The following is a 21,384-nucleotide window of genomic DNA, read 5'->3' on the forward strand; positions in this document are numbered from 1 at the left end:
AATATACAAGAAACTGAGTTGGGACTGTATATTTATTATCATTATCATCTTGTCTTATTTCTCATCATTTCGGGGTTGCTTGGAATGACCTACAGACTCAGGAATGGGGGCAGGAGTGAGATTTAGGAGTCGAAGCCGTTTTTCTGCAGCTTCACATTTTTAAGATAGCAGGATGCGAGGAATTTTCACTGTCAGCACATTGCAAAGCTCCTGTGTCCTATGCCTGTTCCACTTCATCCAATCCTCTCCCCAAGTCAGGCATGCTCTGCATTCCTCAGTAAAACAGTGATAATCCTCATAAAACATATACATTACATCATCCCAAATGGGTGCTGCTGCTTGCATGATCAATCAACCAACTAGTGACAATAAAACTTTTGACACTTGGGTAAGACCAAGCTGTCAAAGTTAAAGCTGCAATCCATAACTTATAACAGATTATTTTCACCAATCTGGTAGAGCCAGTGGTTCTCAAATCTTTTCATGTCAAGGACCCCCAAAATGATAAGTATTTGGCTGCGGACCCCCATCTCAAATATTTTTATCCAGGGACCCCCTGAAGCAAAAAATGGAGTTACAAATGTTCGTTCTAAAAATATATATATTCAAAGGTTTTCACAAATGTTCACGATTTTTCAAAAATAGTAGATCTACAAGCTGTCTGTCTGTCTGTCTGTCTGTCTGTCTGTCTGTCTGTCTGTCTGTATGTCTGTCCCTTCATGCCCATGGAGATCCCCGAACACTCCCAAGTTGATGCATCACACTTCACTGACGTAATGCCTACAAGGCACTTTGGTAAACTCTGTTGTTTTTAAATGTGCTCTATGAATAAATGCTGGAGGAAAATTCATAAATGACCTATGCTCCCCTAAGAGCAAAAGCGTTTAAGTCAAAGTAAGTCTATGAATAAAGTTGGATTGGATTGGATTGAAGGCCTACAGTACATGCATGCACAGGCATACTGCACTACTGCACTAAGTACTCCGATAATGCATGCAGCACTACTGCCCTGAGAACTCTGACAATGTGTAGTGCACTAGTTTTTAAATTGTAAATTGTGATTTCATAATGCCTTATCATGAACAATTGTGAGATCCACAAACAAGAGAATTGTTGTATAATATGTATATAGTGTCAGTAATATTTTTGTTTTACTTATAACGTTAGTTGAGTACATCCACCAGTCTAGCGTGATTGGGGATGTCAGAGGTGGTGACACTGTTTGACTTCTCAAAGCTCTGGCAGAGAGTTTGTAACATAAGTGGATCGTGAAATCTCACTGGGGGTCACTCACTGTCAACTGTGCCATGTTATTAGTAAAACGCAGCACCCGTACATGCTTGCGTGCGCGCGCGTGCGTGTGTGTGTGTGTGTGTGTGTGTGTGTGTGTGTGTGCGTGTGTGCGTGTGTGCGTGTGTGTGTGTGTGTGTGTGTGTGTGTGTGTGTGTGTGTGTGTGTGTGTGTGTGTGTGTGTGTGTGTGTGTGTGTGTGTGCGTGTGTGTGTGTGTGTGACCCCCTGCAGCTCTACTTTCCCTGGGCTCAGCCATTCTTTGCCCAGCTGACCATCCAGCTGTCACAAACACTTGTCCACTTGCTAACTGTTGTCATTTCACTGACCTCTGCACACTGGTCTACAACCAGTAATGATTTTTATAATGTAGACACGTTCATTCATGCATTACATAAAATACTATTCATAATCATTATTGATCAACATGTGTTCCCATTTTTCAGGGTTTTAGGGTGAGTAAATAAACGTTTTAGGTGTAGGACTGGACCATGCCTTGGCTTTAGCTTAAAGGCTGTTACATGTGTTTATATTACCTTGGGGTGTGTTCAGGGCTAAGCATGAGATAGTGTGCGAGAGCCCTTAAATTCCTCTAATACTATCCTGAATTAGACTGCCCTGTTGTTGGGTTGGGTTTCCATTCAAGATGTGGTCACAATGTTCAAGATGTGTGCTCAAGTGGCTTTCAACTGCTGTTAGCCATTATATACATTCTTTGGCAAGAGTCACCCATAAAAACACACACACACACAAAAAAACATGCTGCCATGTTTGTTTTGAAATGGCATTTGAGGACAGTTCTAGTTCTTGGAATTATAGCATTTTAGGCCTGTTTTGACCTTCAAAATCGTATTGATGTACTGTAGCCCAAAATAGGGACACCATCCGGAAAGTGTTTGATCTGGATTAACAGTCAGAAGCATTTGAGGATCTTAGGGAGTGAACCATAGGGAGTTAAAATATCTCAAATACGTAACAATGCAAGAATTGATGAAATATGCTCTTTCTGTGGTGCCATTTAAAACCCTTGCAGCTGCATTCTGGACAAGATGGAGGCGGGAAAGAGACTGTTATTAACGACAGAGCCCCAATAATTGCGGTAATCTCGGCGGAATTAAATTAATGCATGTATGAGAGTTTCCAGATTGTTTGTGGAGAGTAATGATTTCATCTTTGAGATTTTCCTAAATTGAAAGACGCATGATTGTGCAACAAACGGTTTTGACATGTTTATCCAAACTGAGGTTGCTACCAAAGAACAGTGCCAAGATTTCTACACTGCCAGGGTGACAGAGTGGAATAATTGACACAGTTCATTGGAAATATGGGTGTTTAAATTAGCAGGCCTTATTCAAATGATCTCTGAGACGTCCAGTTGAGGAAGTCCTGGAGGCAGCTTCAATTTCCTTAAAGCTGTTAGTTGGGTTGCAGTTTAAAGGCATACTGTAAACCCTACTTCACTGTACATCAAATAGCGAAAACAACAGATCTACAAGCTCACAATGTATTGCAACGTGATGCATTGTGAGCTTGTGTACGTAGAAAGTGTTAACTCATATTATGTGTGTATACACTAAGATGTCCAAATGCCAGCACATCTCAGTAGGTGGTGAATAACATATTACCAAGCACCAAACCCTGAGGAACCCCACAATGCAGCTTTGAGATATTGTATAGACTCTCAAGTCCAAGGTCTACCCTAATAGTTCTGTGACTTGAACCAGAACTGTGCCTGTGACCCAATGCACATGCACATGCAGGGTGGCTAATTAGAATAGCATGATCCACTGTAACAAAGGCCACACTTAGATCCAAGAGGACTAGAACAGAGGGATGTCTGGCATCAGCTGATTATGATGAATTGTGATGAATCATTCATGAGGACCGTTTTAGTTATGGGTTCTAAAGCCTGACTGAAATCTTTCCATAACTTTCTTTGCAAACCCCCGGTTGAACTAGAGCATGTCTAAAAACACAGGAACAGGAGAGTCAACAATTCTTCAACAGTCTTTGAAAACAGAAGAATTGTCTGCGTTAAAAACTACAATAAAATATATTAAATAAAGGAAGAATGCCCAAAGGGCAGGAGGAAGTTCTAAATATTACGAATATTTTCTAAATTGCTGTCAACACAGAGGCAGAAATTGGTACCCCTTGAAACATATATTGATTGTGAAGACAAAAATGATATCTTTATTAAAAACAGACAGCAACCAAGACTTCCATCTTTTTCGTCATTCCTCAAGAATCGATCAATCATTCTCAGACTGAAAGCTAACAGCCCACATCCGCTCCTGTGTGAAAATCTAAGTGTTCGCTGTCCTCCACTTCCTATCTATCCATCACGCCGTCCATTATACTCCTCATTTAGACATCCATCAGACGTCACAAGCAATCCATCATGCTCTGCATTTGCCCCACCATGGCCAATGATCATTGTCACCCCACAATAACCAAAGATGTGTGTTTCTCTTGGAGGCTAGAGGGCATGCCCCCGTCTCCTCCATATTCTAATTACTGAATTTAGATAGGAATGATTTTTGCCGCTCTTCTCTTCCTATGAGGCCGCGACCCTCATCAGGGGTCATGGGGGTTTGGTTCTGTTGCCATGGAGGTTTCCCCCAGCAAGGCAAAGCAACCAATGCTCATTGGACTGTGCAAACAGCCGATCGCCAAGCCTGACCCCGAGTCTGACAAGCCTGAGAGCAGAGGAGTCTGGGAGAATGCACGTTTCGAAAGCACAGCCAATCAGACCGCAAGGATGTGTTCATGAAAGATAGGCTGGACAGAGCATGGAACTACACAGCCATTCAAATCCCAGATTAAGTGACAGAGTGTTCTTTTGTTATTATGATTTGTGATCCTTTGGTAAATCTAACTCTGAAAGCGATTTGTCAGAGATAAATTATCACTCAGGATTTTGCTGTGCAAAAGGGGTTAGTGAAGATATTGAACCACTTAAACCCTATATCCACCACGGTTCTCAAAGTGGATATAGGGATATTAAGTGGCAAATATTTTTTTTTTTATTAAAAATATTTGATTATTTGTTTTTCTTTTATGGGGGGGGGGCTAGTGAAAGTTGCATAAGTTCTAACTGTATGGTGTGTGTGATATGAAATGTGTGCTTACCTTAATCACAGTAATCCTTAATCATATTCCATCATATTCAAGGGCTTTTGCAGAGAAATGAGACAGACTCCAGTCACTTTCAAATTAGAGTACTGCAGAGGGCAGTGTCTGTTTCCAGCTGACGCTCGTTGACGCTCGTTAATGTTATAGGCATCAGAGGCAATTATGCTTTTGCACTGTCAAATAATAGGCCACCATCTAATCTAAGATTAGTGGGATTCATTCAAATGACCACCAGTGAGTCCCAGGACTAATTTAAATGAAAACCTAACAACATCACTGTATACATATTAGATGTATTAGATATTTATTAGATATTACGTTGATTGTATAGCTATTTTATTTGATTAGATATGTGATGTTGTTACCTGACAATTAGTTGACTTTTGGTGAAAAGATATGGTACTGCATATATCGGTATCGGTTGATATCGGAATCGGATATTAAGAGTTGGACAATATCGGAATATCGGATATTGGCAAAAAAAGTCAATATCGTATATCCCTAACAAAAAGTGTATTATTTATAAATTGAAGCACCTACTAAAAGTCACCTTTAGACTGGTCATTTTGCATGTCTGTTTTTATTAGGACTATAGAAGTGTTCATTTTCTGAAGTCTGAACCATTAAGATCAGTTACTTGAAAAGTGTGCTGTCAGGTTTTGCACAAAAGCAATTTGAATACAATGACTATTGGCACATGATTCATATAGTAGTAGTGGTTTCTGTTTATGACTATGAAATGGGTCTGAATGATTTTGATTGAAAAGTTTTTTTAACACAAATAGTTCCAATGGCATCTAAATGTACACATGTGGTTGTAAGTAAATGCTTATCGGTGCTGCAAGGATGAGGGGGTACCTGGAAAAATGTCTCCCCTCCAAGGGGTACCTGGGCCAAAAAAGTTTGAGAACCCCTGCCCTATATACTTATTTGAGTCCCCAAGGGCTCTAATACTAGGCCCCTTTTAGCTCTAAACCAAATATCTTCGGCGAAAATAGAAGATCCACAAGCTCGCAATGCATCGCAGCACGTTATGAGCTTGTAGATCTGCAATTTTCTGTGAATCTTCACCCCATAATAGAGACGCAATAGTGTTCAAGTGATGGAAGGGGCAAAAACGGACTGTGGTTTTGTTTATTTCATTTTTTATTTGTTGATGAAAAGTATTTGTAAGAATTTGATCCTTCCAAGAACACTCACAGACCATAACCACTAGAGTTCAGCTTGTCATCAGTTCACACCAAGGCCAGAACCAAAGTTATCAGAGTCCAAGGAGTATAAGATCAGTGTGCTTCCACCAGGATCAGAGAAGGCTTCATCCCTTCCCTACAGCCCACCAATCACCAAAGGCATGGTTACATCATGAGAAAGTACTTCCCCTGTTGACAAGGCCTATTGTTGCCATGGGGCTGCTTAATATGGCACTGCCTATCCCAGTAAATGAAGGTTTTGGGGGAGGGGGAAGTGAGGGCAAGTAAATAAAAGTGCCATTTGCGGTGTGTTTGTCTGAAGACTTTCTCTCATTGGAACCTAACCCAGGCTCTGTTAATGGGTTACTGAGGATGGGGAGCTCCCACGAGCCTGGTGCAGTGGGTCCCCCCTCCACCCCAGTGCATTGCCCCCCAAACCCCAAACTCTGGAGGGCATTGCTGTATTGGTATGTTTGCTGAACAGACAGGCTTTCCCCCCATGTGCCCTTTTTGGAGCTATTTGAGCTGACAGCAGCCACACTCATTCAGCACTAGTTAATTGAGAAGAGCGAAGGAATGAGAACAAAGGAAAGAAGGGGACAACCTTGTAGGACCGGAGCACGTGACCGAATCACCATTCACAGAAATGGCAAGACAAAATCACAAAGGAAAATTACAATGGAAGTCAACCAAAATGGAGAAATCTACATGAAAAATTACTTGCAGCCGCAAAGAGTACCTTTCTAACAAGACAAATCTGTCATTGCTAATGGTCACTTTTTGGCACTGGATTGTCCAACTGCATTTTGGACATTGGCTATTAGTCAGTGTGACACGTGTGAACCTAGTGCTACCTATTAACTTTAAGCTAGGCACAGGCTTCAGTCACCCGAACCTAAGTAACTGTGATCTTCAAAGCATCTTAATATTTTGAGACGGAGAAAATGCCGGTTCTACTCAATGTATTCTGCCCCATTCCTCAGTTAAGGCACATACGAGTCTCTGATCCCTTTGATATCTGATATGTAGATATGCAAGCCCCATGCCGTGACCCAAACATCACTTTCTGCAGGGAGACACCTAACACCCCCAGTCCTTAATCCTACCATAGCTCAGTAGAGAGTGAGGCAGGGTGAAGGAGGCGGCTGCAAGGCATTTCATCACTGGAGAGACTCATGGCCCTCTGGGGGATTAGGGGGTACTCAAGGAGGCGCCATATTGGCTTCTTTCTCCAATCTCATCGTACCTGATGATGTGCTCACTGCTCATCGCTATCTGTTTTTCCGTTGCAAACTAATTTAGGAATTACATCCAACTTGATATGCGTTCAGTTTAGCTCTGAGATACCTTAACCCCATTAAAACCGGGAACATTTTAGATTTTAGCGTTGGCTATTCAAAAACTAGAAGATAATTGTACATCTGCTATATTTGAACGTTTTTGAAAAATCTGGAGAAGTTTGAGAACTACTGATTTAGAAGGTATTTGTAGAATCGGCCTCAGGTCTAAATGGGTTAAGAGCGAGCAAATATCTTTATAATGATAATCAAGAATGTATTTTACTATTTTCACAGGACGCTAAAATAAATGTGATTTTTGGTTGGGATGGTAAATTGACTTTTTTTTTTTAAGGATGTGGTAGTTTTAAATATGTGGAATGGTTAACCACTGTAAATAATGTGGCACCGCATGTTGCAGCTTGGGCCCTACAGTACGGGGAGGCTTCATGGTGATCAGATGTGACTGTCTGGCTGGCTCAAACTGAATTCAGTCTACAATTATATAATCCTCAATTCATGTGAGGTGTTTGTAATGTCTCATCAAGCTTCAATGTTTTTTTTAAACGAAGTACATTTGAGTTAGTTCATTAATACAGTTCCAACATGATTATGCAATATGAATAGCTCACTTTTCACCAACATCAGATGTAAATTTAATAGCTTTGCAATGCGACGCGTTGTGAGCTTGTAGATCTGCTATTTTTAAAAGATTTGTATATTGAACTTGTGAAATGGGACATTCTGCATAATGAGTACTTTTTCTTTTGGTACTATTGTATGTTTGTATGTATTATACTTTTGGTATATTTTGATGCCTAAACTTGCACTTTTACACAAGTCAAATTGGAATACCAGACTTTTACTTGTAACTGAGTATTTCTAGACTGTGGTATTAATACTTTTACTTAAGAAAGAAATGTGATTACTTCTTCCACCACTGATATCCACCAGGTCCTGACAAAAGGGCAAACACTTTTATTTGTATTATTTGTCAAGGTGAAAGCTACAGTCAGTATAGTGACAGGGGGTTATTGTGTCAGACTGAAGGTGTTAGGATTGCAGTGCAGCTGCAGCGAGTTGTGGCTCAGTGTGGGTGGCGGCTATCTTGCAGCTTGGGCGGTGTGTTTATGTGTGCTGGGGGTAGGGCCACGTGCACAGCGCGCGCGCACACACACACAAACCACAGAGAGCCTATTGATTCCATCTAATCAAGGCGGTGTATCTGCGGGGAGGCTGCACACGCGTGTGTGTGAAGTCAACACATTCTTCACATTCCAGCACTTCCCAAAGAGAGAGAAATGCTAGCCACCACTACAACACTGATCTCACTAGTTCCTCTGGCCTCTCCACTCTCTCCAGGGGTCGTCTTTTACTCTTTCGCTCCATTGCCTTTATTGCTGCCAAGTGACTGTGCAGTTTGCTGCCATGGCACTTTTCAACACTACCAGCTTTTCACTCTTGTAATTCCACCCACGAGATGACCGTTGCCTGCCTCCTCCTGGGCTGAATCACACGGACGGCAGAGACAGTGCACATATTCATGTGAGGCTTGGACCAGTCATCCACCAACTAGACTGAACCGGCCACTCTCCAGTCTCCACTGGACCCAAGTTTGACCTTTTCCATGAACTCACATCTCATTGTATTGAAGAAAAAAAAACAAGAAAAGAAAAAAGAAAGCTAAGCGCACAGTGAAGACGTTTCTATCCAAAATATGAATGTTAGGGATTTCAAATAGCTGGCATGCAAAAAATAGGCAGCATGAGATGATGCGAAGCACCAGGCACCCTTGCGTTCATTGCCGAAATTGAAATGGCTCAAATTCAAGATAATAAGTTAAGGAGCTATTACTAATGATTATGTATAAGTATGGCTGCATCCCTGCCAGAAATATCCCACAGAAAACAGTTGGGTCACTATCCACTGCCCACCAGTTTAGAAACACTGGTTTATATCTAGATTAGTGGCTTTATCTACATGGATTGCATACTGATCTGTGACAGCACTAAGTCATGTTTTCACCATGAAGTCCTTATTCATTATCACACTGTAGAATGATGGCCACGTTTTTCATTTTTTTCCCCCTCCTCTTTTTTTCAATTAAACTGTATGACAGCAAAGAATGATTAAGTTATTGTTGAATCAAATGTCAGGATTTGTGTGCACCAGTGTTGATTTCATCGACTAAAACTATGACGAAAAATGTTCGTTGACTACCTTTTTTCGAAAACTAAATAAAGAAGACTAAAACTAAGACTAAATATTGACAATTCCGTCAACACATAGGAGAAGAGATCCTAAATTAAAAAGTAATTTTATGTTTGGTTGCGCTCGGGTGTTGTGCTCTGAAAATAGCAGATGTACAAGCTCACAACGTGTCGCGCTGCGACGCGTTGTGAGCTTGTAGATCGGCTATTTTCAGCATGCAACCAAGTGTAAAAATTCATTTTTGTCGACTAAATTAACTGTAGATTTAGTCAACTATAATCTTATGATATTTAGTCGACTAAAACTAGACAAAAACAAAAACTTTTCAGATGACTAAAATATGACTTAAACTAAATTGAATTTCATTCAAAAGACTATGACTAAAACTAAATCAAAATTTGCAGTCAAAATCAACACTGGTGTGCACAGGGGGCACAATCCTTCCATAAGGATCTTTGCTGCCACCTGAAGACTTTGGCCATCTGTCATCAGCAGCTGCTGCTTGCGGGCCACACTGTGACAGCAGAGCAAGGTGGCCTGGATGGAAGAAGGGAGAGAGTTCTGACCAACGGGACAGCTGGGCAGATGAAGACGCTGTCAACGGCCAAGCGAGCAGCCAAGGAGGGGAGAGGGCCTCCTCCCTTTTCCAAGGCTCCTAGCACGAGAGCCAGAGTGAGAAGGTTCACCGCACGGCACCGTTACTATAGGAACTCTGTTTGCATTTCCCAGTGAGCGATTCCCGGGGCCGCTGGCTTTCAGCTGGAATTCAGACGTTCAATTCAAGCGCACAGGGCTGTCTGGAATAGCAATTGTCTGTATTGGGCCAAGTTATTGAAAGGCATTCTAGGGCGCATTTCCGTTTAAGTGAAAAAGGCTGGCAAAAAGAGCCCCGGCCATACACGTTGGATGTTATCTTAGCAGGCCTGGCTTAAAGGCAGCATCATCTGTTGCAGCGGTAAGGTCTAGAACTTTAATCCTTGACTCATTCCGAGGGTTTGAGGTGGAGAAAATTAAAGGCCTTCATTTTTTTTAAAGAGGAGCTGTACTGTAGCGACTCTCCATGCCAATCAAAACCTGGACTGCGGTTGGGAGAGTGCTTCTCTCTGGCCTGTGCCCGATCACAGCGCTGTATTCAGCTCCATCTCCTGTCCTCTCACTCTCTCTCCTACCGGGCGGCTGCACTGGAACAAAGAGCTCTTTCACAGTGACCTTGACACACGGCCACCCCCATCACCACAGGAACCAATGCGGAGGAATCCACCCCAGCTCTCTGATATCAATCTCCCTCCCTCCCTGGCAGACGGTACAAGACCAAGACTGAGGTGAACCATAGAGGGAGGGATAACACGCTCATAGAAGAGTGCTTCCAGGAAAAAAGGAATATGGAAATAACTTGTTAGTACCATAATGAAGATTGCATCTGATCATCTCTCACTCACTACATGTTTGTAGCTCTGAGAAATATGATGGCTGAAGTTAAAACCTAAGAAGACAGAGGGAACATTAACATTCGAGTTAAAAAACAAATATTGTTAGCAATAGTCAATCCATTATTCTCCAAGCTTTGACTTTCAATTTGCCCCAGCGATATATGCCCTCTATGTATTTAGACGGCTGTTTATTTCACACAGAAATAACACAACCCCAAAAAACACTGTGCCAAGGAATAAAATATTTTATTCACAAGGGGAAAAAAAGTATTTTTGTACAATTATACTGCCTGAACAGCACATTACATTCAGGCGTTAAATTGCACATCTTTTTTTATACAAAATAAAAATAAAAACAGGCTTTCACTTTACATTTCTGTCATAAGAAATAACTTCCAAAACTGTACATCAAGCTTTTTACAAAGCACTTGGAGCTTCCAATTTACAATGTTCATTCACATTTTATACACACATAAACCAAACGGGGGTCTGCTACATTTAAAACCCTCAAGAGTTCCTCTTCTGCGAACATGGCAGTCCTAACACATTCCACATTGGGTCACGGTTGGCTGTGAGTGCAGAGTCCAACCACCATGCTGCTTGGCAACATTCAAGAGCTCCGTTCTCTGTCTCAGAACAATTCATGAGACAGCAGGAGAGGAGAGGGGGTCTGGGCCTCGCGGCCAGTCTGTCAGTCTAGCAGACTGTTGTAGTCCTCTCTCCTCAGGATCAGTACTGTGTTTAGCTCTCCTCCCTGTCCTGGGAGGACTTGTCCCGTTTCCAAGCGTAGCCAGGTACGCGAGGGAGTCAGTCAGTGTCCACGTGACAGGGGTTGGTCCCCTGGCGCTGTGCCTCAAGGTACAGCCTGAGGAAGTCTTTATACCGCGGAGCGCAGCCCATCCAGGCCTCTCCAAACCTCACTGTCCCCGTGAAGAGGAACTCGCCCTCCCCAGACTTGACGCCACATTGGAGGGGCATCTTCACCTGGCCGGTCCATCTCCTTGCCCTCACACCTCCGGACACAAACACCCGGGTCTTCTGTCTGTATAGGCGGCTGATGTCCACAGTGACGGACGACTGCTCTTCCTCACGCTGAACCTTCTTGATGCTGCCCCGCGCCACTGTAAACCGGACAGGAAGACTGGGTTAGCATACTGGCGCACTGGCTCTATTATGACTGGTGCTTTACCTGGTCATTTTCCACCTATGCATTGGAAGGAAGGTCTGAATTTTGTAAACAGCGTAACAACTTACCGAAGTCACTGGTGCAGACCGCTAAGAGCGTCTCAGCATCTGTGCACGGCTGGCAAGGAGCTGCGTAGAGAGGGAGATTGAGAGTGGGTTACATTTTTGTACAGTATTCCACGACGACTACAAAAAACAACAGAGGAAAACTTTGATTTCTGTAGCACTCCCTGCCCCAAGTAGAACTATAAAAAAGAAATCTAAGTGCTCACAATTTTCCACATTTGGCCACACAGCTGTGTGTGCTGTGGACGGCCAGGCATGTGGGGCACGTGGTCTTCACGCATGCACCGGGTCACGGTAATTCATTTCCGCCCCATAGACGGTTTATTTATTTATGTGGACAGCAGAACGGGAGTCGGCTGTCATGAGCTCTGGGTTTTACACCAAACAGAGCTGCAGAGCCTGCTGGCAGTAAAATAGCTACTCACTGATCATTAAAAAAATGCAGAGTGTGTGTGTGTGTGTGTGTGTGTGTGTGTGTGTGTGTGTGTGTGTGTGTGTGTGTGTGTGTGTGTGTGTGTGTGTGTGTGTGTGTGTGTGTGTGTGTGTGTGTGTGTGTGTGTGTGTGTGCGTGACTGTGTGTGTGTGTATTGTCCCCAGGGATCACCTCGTTCACCCGTCCCTACCAGAACAGGAACCCTTTGACACAATAAACGAGAACCAGATGAATGGGATGGCATAAGGAGAGCAGAGAGCAGAGAGAAGGAGGGCTACGTCTCTGCTTTGAGCAGTGCTGGTGCTCAGTAGGTTTGCTGGGACCATTGACAAAAGTCCCCAAACAGCAAGCGCACCCGTCAAGTGCAACCTCAAGTTGAGTCAATTATAATGTCACCAGTACACAGAAGAATCCAGAGTATTAGTTTGACTCTGATGGGAGTTAAAATGGGCCCATATGGGTCAACAGTGAAGACAGCCAGGAAACAAGAGACCATTACACAAGAACGCTTAACAGTCAAAACAACAACAAAAAGCCCACATTACCACCTCTCCTCTCCAGCACCGCTTCGTTTTGAACCATAACAAGAACCTCTGCCAGAGGGCAAATAATTGGGCGTTGGAGAAAAAAAACCGAATTAACTGAAATAGCCTCCACTGTGACCAGACCTTTGAAAAAGTCTGCCCTATAGGCCAGAGTTCACCTTTGACTGCAGCGGTAGCAGCATGTCAGCTGGGTCTGCCTAGGCTCCAGGAGGCTTTGAGTGTTTTACAACAGGAGAAAGGGCCCCTAAATGAGAGCAGTCAAGTCAATGATTAGTTGACTCAGGTGGCCCTGTGGCCGGGCCTGTGTGGGGGGATGCCTTTATTAGTCCTGGACATGGTGCGTTTTTAGCGGCCAAGCGGCCCACAGGGGCAGGTGGTGAGGTGAGGTGGGGACTAAAAGTGAAGGGTGGCCAGGCCAGGCCAGCAGTGGGCTGAGGGCGTGGTGACAGTCAATACTAATCCACTGCCTGTGAGGGAGACCGATTAACACCGTTAGTCCAGGTGGATGGAGACAACCGGTAAAGACGTTTGCACACAAAGTCCATCTATCAGACTTATTAAAATTCATAAACGCAGGTGTCTGCGAGACTTCTATGCCTCCTGAGACTACATTAAGACACAGATCCTGAAAACACGTCTTGCTATGTGGAAGAGGGTGCGACCTCTGTCATATCTTGGGGGCAGGGGAGGGGGCTTATTTTTAGCTGGCTTGTCTGAAGTCAGGGGGCATGAGGGCCGAGGAGAGAGAGCATGTCTTAGGTCAATTTGTGTTGCAACCCAAGGCGCCGGCACATCACCGGCGAGTTCAGAGGTCACACAACCACAGGGCTTGGGAACAGCTGGAGAGTAGGGAGAGTTCAAAATGGCTAACCAACCTCGCCCCGGAGCCTGCAGCACAGAGCGGGACTCTTTGATGTGAGGTCGCCTGCTGCCTCGGCATCAGAAGAGCGAAAGCCGGGAGGCCTGATGTTATGATTTATCGTACGACAGTGTCAGGCGAACGGAAATAGGCGATCTACAAGCTCACAATATGCCGCGTCCGCGATGAGTTGTGAGCTTGTAGATCAGCTGTTTGGATGCGCGACACCGCCGCACGACAGAGTGTATAATTAGGCATAAGGGTAGGCCCAAACCCAAAGCAGAGCAGAGCTCACATGTCAAGACATGAAACAGAACCGCAGGAATGGGCTGGCAGCCGAGTCAGCATCTCTCCCTGGCCCAAACGCACGCTGCACCACTCTGATCGGAACCACTTCATAGGACCCGAGAGAGGGAGGAGGGAGGGGTGGAAGGGGTGGAGGGGGGATCGACAGCGTCCCTGCAACATCTGGGATTCTGGGCCCAGATGAATTCCGACCTAATGGAGCACAACTCAGTAATACCACTCAGCGCAGAAGAGAAACCACTTCAAACAACGGGGAGGAGAGAGGGATGATACAGGAAGGGGTAGAGGAATGAAAAAGACAACAATAAGAAGGAAAGAAACGGAGTAGGAAAGAACGAGTGGAGAGGACGAAGAAAGCAGGTAAAAAAAAGTGACGGAGAAAGTTGCAGAAGATGGAGAAACGGGCTCAATGAGCTCGAAAACAAAAGATCCTCCCAACATCTGGCGAGAGAGAAGAATTCCAACCTTACGGAGAGGAACCAAAAGCCTGGCACAGCGGGTCAGAGAGAAGAGGAAGGGAAAGAGAAAAAAAAGAACGAAAGAGTGCAAAGAGAGGGAGAGGGAGTGAGAGAAGCATGCATCCACCCGTTCAGGGACCCTGCGCCAGAATGCACATGACACAAGACTGCTGTCTCCGTGAGTCATCCCGGCGCTATGTCAGGCCTGGCCAGCCACATCACAACACTGGCTCATACCACAGAGCCGCTGAGCAGAAGAAAGTGATCTGCTCAAAACAAGTCCTCAAACCCTCCCCACCTCTGTATTAAAGCCTGATGCATACGTCGTCAACACCACGGTGTCGCTGGGAGAAAATGACTGAGTCGCTTGAAAATCTGTTGTTGACAATCTGCTTAAGTAGAAATTGGACTCAAGCCCTCGACTGTCACACTCTCTTTCTCTCTCTATTGTGCCAGATAATAATGTGTATAGGATGTGAACATGTGTGAGCCCAGAGAAGCGGTGAAAACAGACGTGGGCCCGATAGCGCCTATATTATTGCTTTGTGTGGGGGGAAAAAGGGAAGAAAAAAAACACAGTCGCTGCACATTTGCGCAGCTTGAAGCTGGGTAGGTTTGGCAGGTACACAGCGTGAAAATAGAAGGCTGTTTTTAAAAGGGAGGCCCTCTGTTTGACTGCGCCCCCCTCTTCACACAGAATCATCTAGGACAACGTGCAGCTCAGCAGCAAAATTCGCGAGTCAACTTTGGCTCGTTGCATAACTAGTTATTAAGAACCATCTAATGCGTGCGTGTGGAAATTAACCGTGCAAAACATCGACATTTGATCCAAAAGGAACGCCAAGTTTCATAAAGACTGCAATCCATGGGGGATTACATGTTGATACCCAGAGTGAGGCTTTAATATTGCAAAAGAATACAAGGTTTCTAAAACAACAATTGGGAATTAAACAGACAAATAAACAGATTTGAGAGAGGAGGAGCGATCTGTTGAAGCAAGCCTTCTATTTCCAACTAGTGGTGAGTGCAACTTCATAAACCTTTCCACCAGTAGATGGCTGCATTTAGTGTACAGCAGGACACAGAGACAAAGCCAAGCAAACCAGATTCTAAAGGGAATCAATCAAAAGTGGTCTGCAGAAATCTTTGATATCTTAATTAACTACATGAACCCCTCTGGTCCCTATTCTGGGCATGTCATGATAGGTTAACATTTGGTGGATCTTGCAGATCTAAAAGCTCACACAACACATCGCAACGCTTGTGAGCTTGTAGATTGGCTATTTTCGTCGAAGATATTTGGTTTAGAGGGGGAAAAGGAAGGGACCATGAAGTACAGACCCCTGGGGGACCCAGGTCAACAGGTTTAAAGGAGTAGTTCACCCCAAAAATGACCTATATTCTATCAATTACACACACCATGAAGCCTTGAATTCATGGATTTCCTTATTTTTTGTCGCATTCCTAAGCCAATAATTTGATGACCGGGTGTATTTCCGGTAGGAGACACAGAGAGTCTACCTTGTGTCTCCTTCCGGATACATTAGTATCTTTCGCGGGTAATCAAATTATTGGCTTAGGAATGGGACAAAACAAAACAAAAATCCATGTTTTGCTTCATGGGGTGTACAATTGATAGAAAATAAGTAATTTTTTGGGTGAACTACTCCTTTAAGTGGTCAAAAAAAAAGAAAAAGGAAAACAACAATGATAAAGCAAAGCAAGTATGCCGAGTATAAGATTCTGCTGTAATGCAACATCATCATAAGAGACAAGTATCTCACCAGAAAACGAGTGGACATTTGCCCCCGCCGGCCTGCTGTTGACCAGCTCATACTGGAAGGAAGTGATCCTTCGGCTGATGTCCATGTGCGGGATGGCCTCGATGAAGAGCGCCCCCTCCTGGATGCTGAAGCAGTGCACCTTGCCCTGGGCCAGGTCCTGCTCACGCAGCAGTAGCCGTAGTTTGCCGGCCCGGTCCAGGTAAATATTGGTTCCGTTGGACTCCGCGGATGGCTTGATGCACACCGAGAGGAGGGACGCGGCGGGGGATGCCGTGTTGGGCCGCAGGTTGACGATGATGGCCCCCGTGGGGTACAGCCACTCCAGAGAGCCCTGGGAGCAGCGGAGGTACACCTGCTCCACATCCCTGGCATGGCCCTCGTGAGTCAGACCGCTGGAGGACAGGAGGGTCAGAGCATAATCAAATCAGTGGAAATTAGTTGAAAATTGTGGACAAAAACAATATCTTAAGTTATATATATCCTGTCAATAACCTGTATGTACCCTTTCCTTGCAGAGGTACACTTTTAGTTAGAGTCAAGTTCCACTTCCTATGTGTCACAAAGCTTTGTGATCAAGCCTGCCGCGCCGAGAGTGTTAAAGTCATCATGCTCTGGTCAGTTTTAGCCCGAGCTGACCGTGAGCCAAAGGGGAAGTCAAGGTGAAGGCCCCTGGCTGCCTGTGTGTGCATGGACATTACACCACATTCCTCCTAAAGCGTTAGGCTAAAGGCCCAGCAGTGCACAAGACCGGCGGCATGACCAGTCACGAGCCACTGCAGCTAAAATGACCTCAGCTCCCCAATACAAACTCCCTATAGAACCATTGTTCCCCTCCAGAGCTTTGGCAAAAATGCTGCCACTGGCTGCCTGCCTTTGGGAAGAGCTTGGAAGCAGCATTGGATGAAGGAAGGTGACACACGGGGGCCTTCTGAACAGACAACGGCAGCAACAGTAGCTGGGCCTGCTGCATGCAAGTGCAAATGAAGGTCACGCACCGAACCTCCCCTTGCATTCATGCCACCAAAGAGAGTGGAAGAGACTTGTCCAGGCAGCACTCTGGACTCTGGCGCCAGCATGACCAAATGACTCCCTCCAGAACTTAATGCCTGGTCAGGATTCGAGAAAAAAAACTCCAGCCTGTCAGTCATCCTGTGGCAACGCTATAGTCAGGAAACCAGCAGCATTCTATACCAGCGTGCGGATGCCAAGCCAGTGGTCGGACTCTAGGGAGAAACACCCAGTTGCTTGAAAATGAGATGCTGAAATTCAAATGTTGCCATAGATCTTAAGCAACCCACGATGGCACATGTTGAGCATATGCAGCTAAAAGCCCCATAACCAGTTTCTCCTCAGCATGCCTCTAATTAAGACTTTTTTAACTTCATCATCTCTGCATGCAATTAGAGGAGATTAGTCAAGAGTATGTCTAATGAACAACAGATTATTGGTTATGGGCTCAAAGTGCTGCATTTTGCCTACTCCTTCTGACTGGGGGATGAAAAACTAAACCACACATTTTGAGGCACATGCATTTAAGTGCAAAACAGATTTCTGCAGATGTTGCTTGGATGGGATTTTCAAAGAGGTGAAACTTTCCACCATGTGTATTCAGTCTGCATTGACAATCATTCTTATATCCTGCCCCCCAAGAATGATAGAAAACAGAAAAGGAATCACATGAAGCCAAAGGCTTTGGAGCAGAGCACAACTTCTGAGCATTTCATAGTGTATGTATGGCTTTAGCTTATGTATTATCCTTATTAGGCTTAGGCCTATAAGTTATTATAAACACATCGAAATGAAAATAAACAACAGATTTCTCCTCTCACTAGGCTATAAAGAAATTGTATCATAATATTGTATTTGTTTTGCTCAACATTTGATCACAAGATATCTTGTGAGGCACCGATTAATTTCATCATATTTAAAAGTGCTGCTATACTTACATTGACTTTAATAACAAGCAAAAAACGAATGAAAAAACATTATGGATTAAAATGATACACGATAAATGAACAGCTTATATTAGCTTGCTTGTGAAATACAATGTATCTACGATGGACTCGGATACGGCACAAAGCTGATAAATAACTGTCAATCGGTCACTGATAATCATGGCCATTTTACACTTTCATCCCATTTTACATTACTTTATTCACGTCAGCTCTAAAAGAAGAAGAAAGGGGGGGAATTCTTACCTGCCCTTCCAACTGCACTCGTCGCTTGAATATTGGCAGGATACAATCCTCAGGAGATGAGAGAGCAGTAACGCCAGTATCGGGGTGAGCATGTTTATCTCAACCACCGCTTGTTGCTCCGATCGCAACTAAGTAACTTTCCCTCCGTCTCCTCAAGTAAAACAATACGATCCACCGGCGGAGCTCCGTCTACACGATGTCTCCATGTGTCCGGAGGTCTGTTGGATACGATGTGTCCGGAGGTCTGTTGGATACAATGTAGCCAGAGGTCTGTTGAATACAATCTGTTCGGAGATTTCTCTGCGGTTGGTAGTAGCTTAATAACTACAGTGTAGTAACGCATCCAGCCCCTCCAGTGCACACAGCTGACAGCCCTCCTCCTGCAGTATAATATGTTGTGAGTTCCTTTACTTGACTGTCTGGCGGTGATTACTCTCCCCACGTCACACCCCAGCCACACAGTGGGTTATCACGCTTGCGCACTGCGTGATCCCACACAGTAAAAAAATACCCATAAACTCCCGAGAGGATACAAATGGAACCAAATGGACCCCTAAGGCAGTGGTTCTCAAACTTTTTCCATGTCAGGGACCCCCAAATGTACATGTATTTGGCCGCGGACCCCCATATGAAAATGTTTGTAAAATGATTAAACATTTTCAATATTTTTCAAATATTTTCAAATATAGCAGATGGACAAGCTTGTGAGCTTGTAGATTTGCTATTTTTGAATAGCCAACGTATAAAATATGGATGAAGTGGTTAAGATTATTGTGAATTATTAAGCTGTATTAACAACGTTTGCTGGGGACTCCCTGAACATTATTATTCTTATAACTTTCTTCCAATTATTCAAAGATTTTCAAAAATAGCAGATCTACATGCTCACAATGCTTTGCATTGTGACTATTTTCGAATAGCCAAAGTATAGGGTTAAAGTTGTAATTTTGCTATAGGGACCTCCTGGAACCCCTCAAGGACCCCCAGGGGTCACTGGACCCCACTTTGACAACCACATCCCTAAGGGTCCAATATGTAAAATGGTGGTTTGGATAAGGGATTGGCAGCCAATTTTGTGTATATAAAATTGGATTTATGCTCACTCAGTTTTAAGACCCTGTTTGATTTTATTTCACTTTATACTGCTACACCAGCTTTGTATTATAGCCTCCTGCATATAGTTTAATTTGCCATAATCGCCTGACTTGTATCAAACCATTTCAATTAGCTCTTGAACTTTATTGTGTTACCCTCTTCTTTGAATTTCTGTCTGTAGAACAGTAGCCTACATGTTTTTAGTTATTCAAATAAATGTAATCACTTGTTTCCAAATACAACACAACTTGTAAATATGGTCATAATGACATACGGATGGATCTACTTCCATTTGATGCATCAACATGAACCAATGGTGGAAAGTAACTAAGTACATTTACTCAAGTACTGTACTTAAGTACCCATTTTAGTTATTTTTACTTTACTGGAGTATTTCAACTTGTCACTACGTTTACTTCTACTTTACTACATCTCAGAGGAAAATATTGTATTTTTACTCCACTATAATTATTTGAGCTACTAGTTACTTTTTGATTATTAATACAAAACATACATTAACCACTTCAGCCCTATATATACCCTATATATACTTCGGCTATTTGAAAATAGACGATCTACAAGCTCACAACGTTGTTGTGAGCTTGTAGATCTGCTATTTTCAAAAGATTTTAATACATTTTGGACATTTCAAAACGTGTGAAATGGGACATTCTGCAGTACTTTTACTTTTGGTACTTTAAGTACATTTTGATACCAATACTTTACTCAAGTACATTATGAATTCCAGACTTTTACTTGTAGCAGAGTATTTCTACATTGGAGTATTGATACTATTACTTAAGTAAAGAATGTGAGTACTTTTTCCACCATGCACGGCATGGGTTAAACACAAGCTCCCGGCCAACGTACGTGTTCTTCCCTTGAAACGTGAAGTTTAGCGCGTAAAAAGCTGCGTGTGTGGCATCATGGGAAGAGAACCCGTTAGACGAGGAAAACCAGAGATGTTTGTAACTGCTACTTTTCCTCTGATTTCTTTGGACATGGAATTGGTTGTGACTGGTTTCGGCTGTGCACATGTTCACACATGTTGGAGTGTGTTGCTCTGTTTTGTCATTGCCCCACACACTGCAGGCATGCTGTTGCAGTCCACACGGTGTTACTTCATGTTGTAGTGGAACCGCGGCACATGTCTCGACACGGTGTCTGAGAGATGCATCACAATGACACCTGCACAGTTACACCAGGGCTACACCTGTATGTGTTTTTCAACAATGTGTGTGTGTGTGTGTGTGTGTGTGTGTGTGTGTGTGTGTGTGTGTGTGTGTGTGTGTGTGTGTGTGTGTGTGTGTGTGTGTGTGTGTGTGTGTGTGTGTGTGTGTGTGTGTGTGTGTGTGTGTGTGTGTGTGTGTGTGTGCGTGCGTGCGTGTGTGTGTGTGTGTGTGCATGCATGGCACATAGCGGCGTACAGACAATGAAAACAGTGTCAAAGTCTCCAGACTGTGTCCCTCCACCCTTAAAGCCAGCCCTATACTCTTTCCCACTACTCCAGTCTTCTCCCTTCCTCCGCTCTTCTTGTTGTTATTGCAGTTGCTTCATCACCGGCTCCCCGTGTCAACTCAGAGTTTTCCTCTCAATCTCCACCTGTCATCCATTTCAGTGGAAGCAGGGGGTGTTGGGGCAACAAGGAGAACCAAATCCCTGACAGATAGCAGGAGCAGAGAAGAATGTCAGTTAATCACACATTGCGTAACTGTTGTTGGTCGTAGACTGAAACTTGGCAGAACAACACACACTCAAATGGAGGTGTAGGCTAAATTGATTCAAAATATATGGTTAAAAACATGAGGCACGAAGACTAGAACAGTGGGTCAGAAACCAGAACGGGAGTAGAATGCAGATAGTGGTGGTGGGGTGCTCCCCAGGGGTTGGGGGTATGGAGGGGAGAGTGGAGAGAGTTTTGGGG

At 43.9% G+C, this 21,384-nt stretch overlaps 1 protein-coding gene across 1 annotated transcript; it reads right to left on the reverse strand.

Moving 5' to 3' along the window:
* Positions 1 to 10,761: 10,761 nt before the first annotated feature.
* On the reverse strand, positions 10,762 to 18,836 carry metrnla (meteorin like, glial cell differentiation regulator a). The gene is made up of 4 exons (XM_080447261.1): positions 18,366 to 18,836; positions 16,168 to 16,559; positions 11,786 to 11,845; positions 10,762 to 11,652 (listed from the first exon to the last, which is right to left on the reverse strand). The coding sequence occupies exons 1-4, from the start codon at positions 18,455 to 18,457 to the stop codon at positions 11,339 to 11,341; spliced, it is 858 nt and encodes a 285-aa protein (XP_080303387.1). The 5' UTR covers positions 18,458 to 18,836; the 3' UTR covers positions 10,762 to 11,338.
* Between the last annotated feature and the right edge of the window lie 2,548 nt (positions 18,837 to 21,384).

The sequence above is a fragment of the Gymnoscopelus braueri genome (assembly GCF_963280865.1).
Source record: "Gymnoscopelus braueri genome assembly, chromosome: 13".
Classification (NCBI taxonomy): domain Eukaryota; kingdom Metazoa; phylum Chordata; class Actinopteri; order Myctophiformes; family Myctophidae; genus Gymnoscopelus; species Gymnoscopelus braueri.

Coding starts and splice junctions, on each gene's coding strand:
- metrnla (XM_080447261.1), bottom strand. CDS start 18,457: ATGCTCACCCCGATACTGGCGTTACTGCTCTCTCATCTCCTGAGGATT. Junction 16,560..18,365: donor GAGTGCAGTTGGAAGGGCAG/GTAAGAATTCCC, acceptor CCTGTCCTCCAG/CGGTCTGACTCACGAGGGCC. Junction 11,653..11,785: donor GGTCTGCACCAGTGACTTCG/GTAAGTTGTTAC, acceptor TCCGGTTTACAG/TGGCGCGGGGCAGCATCAAG.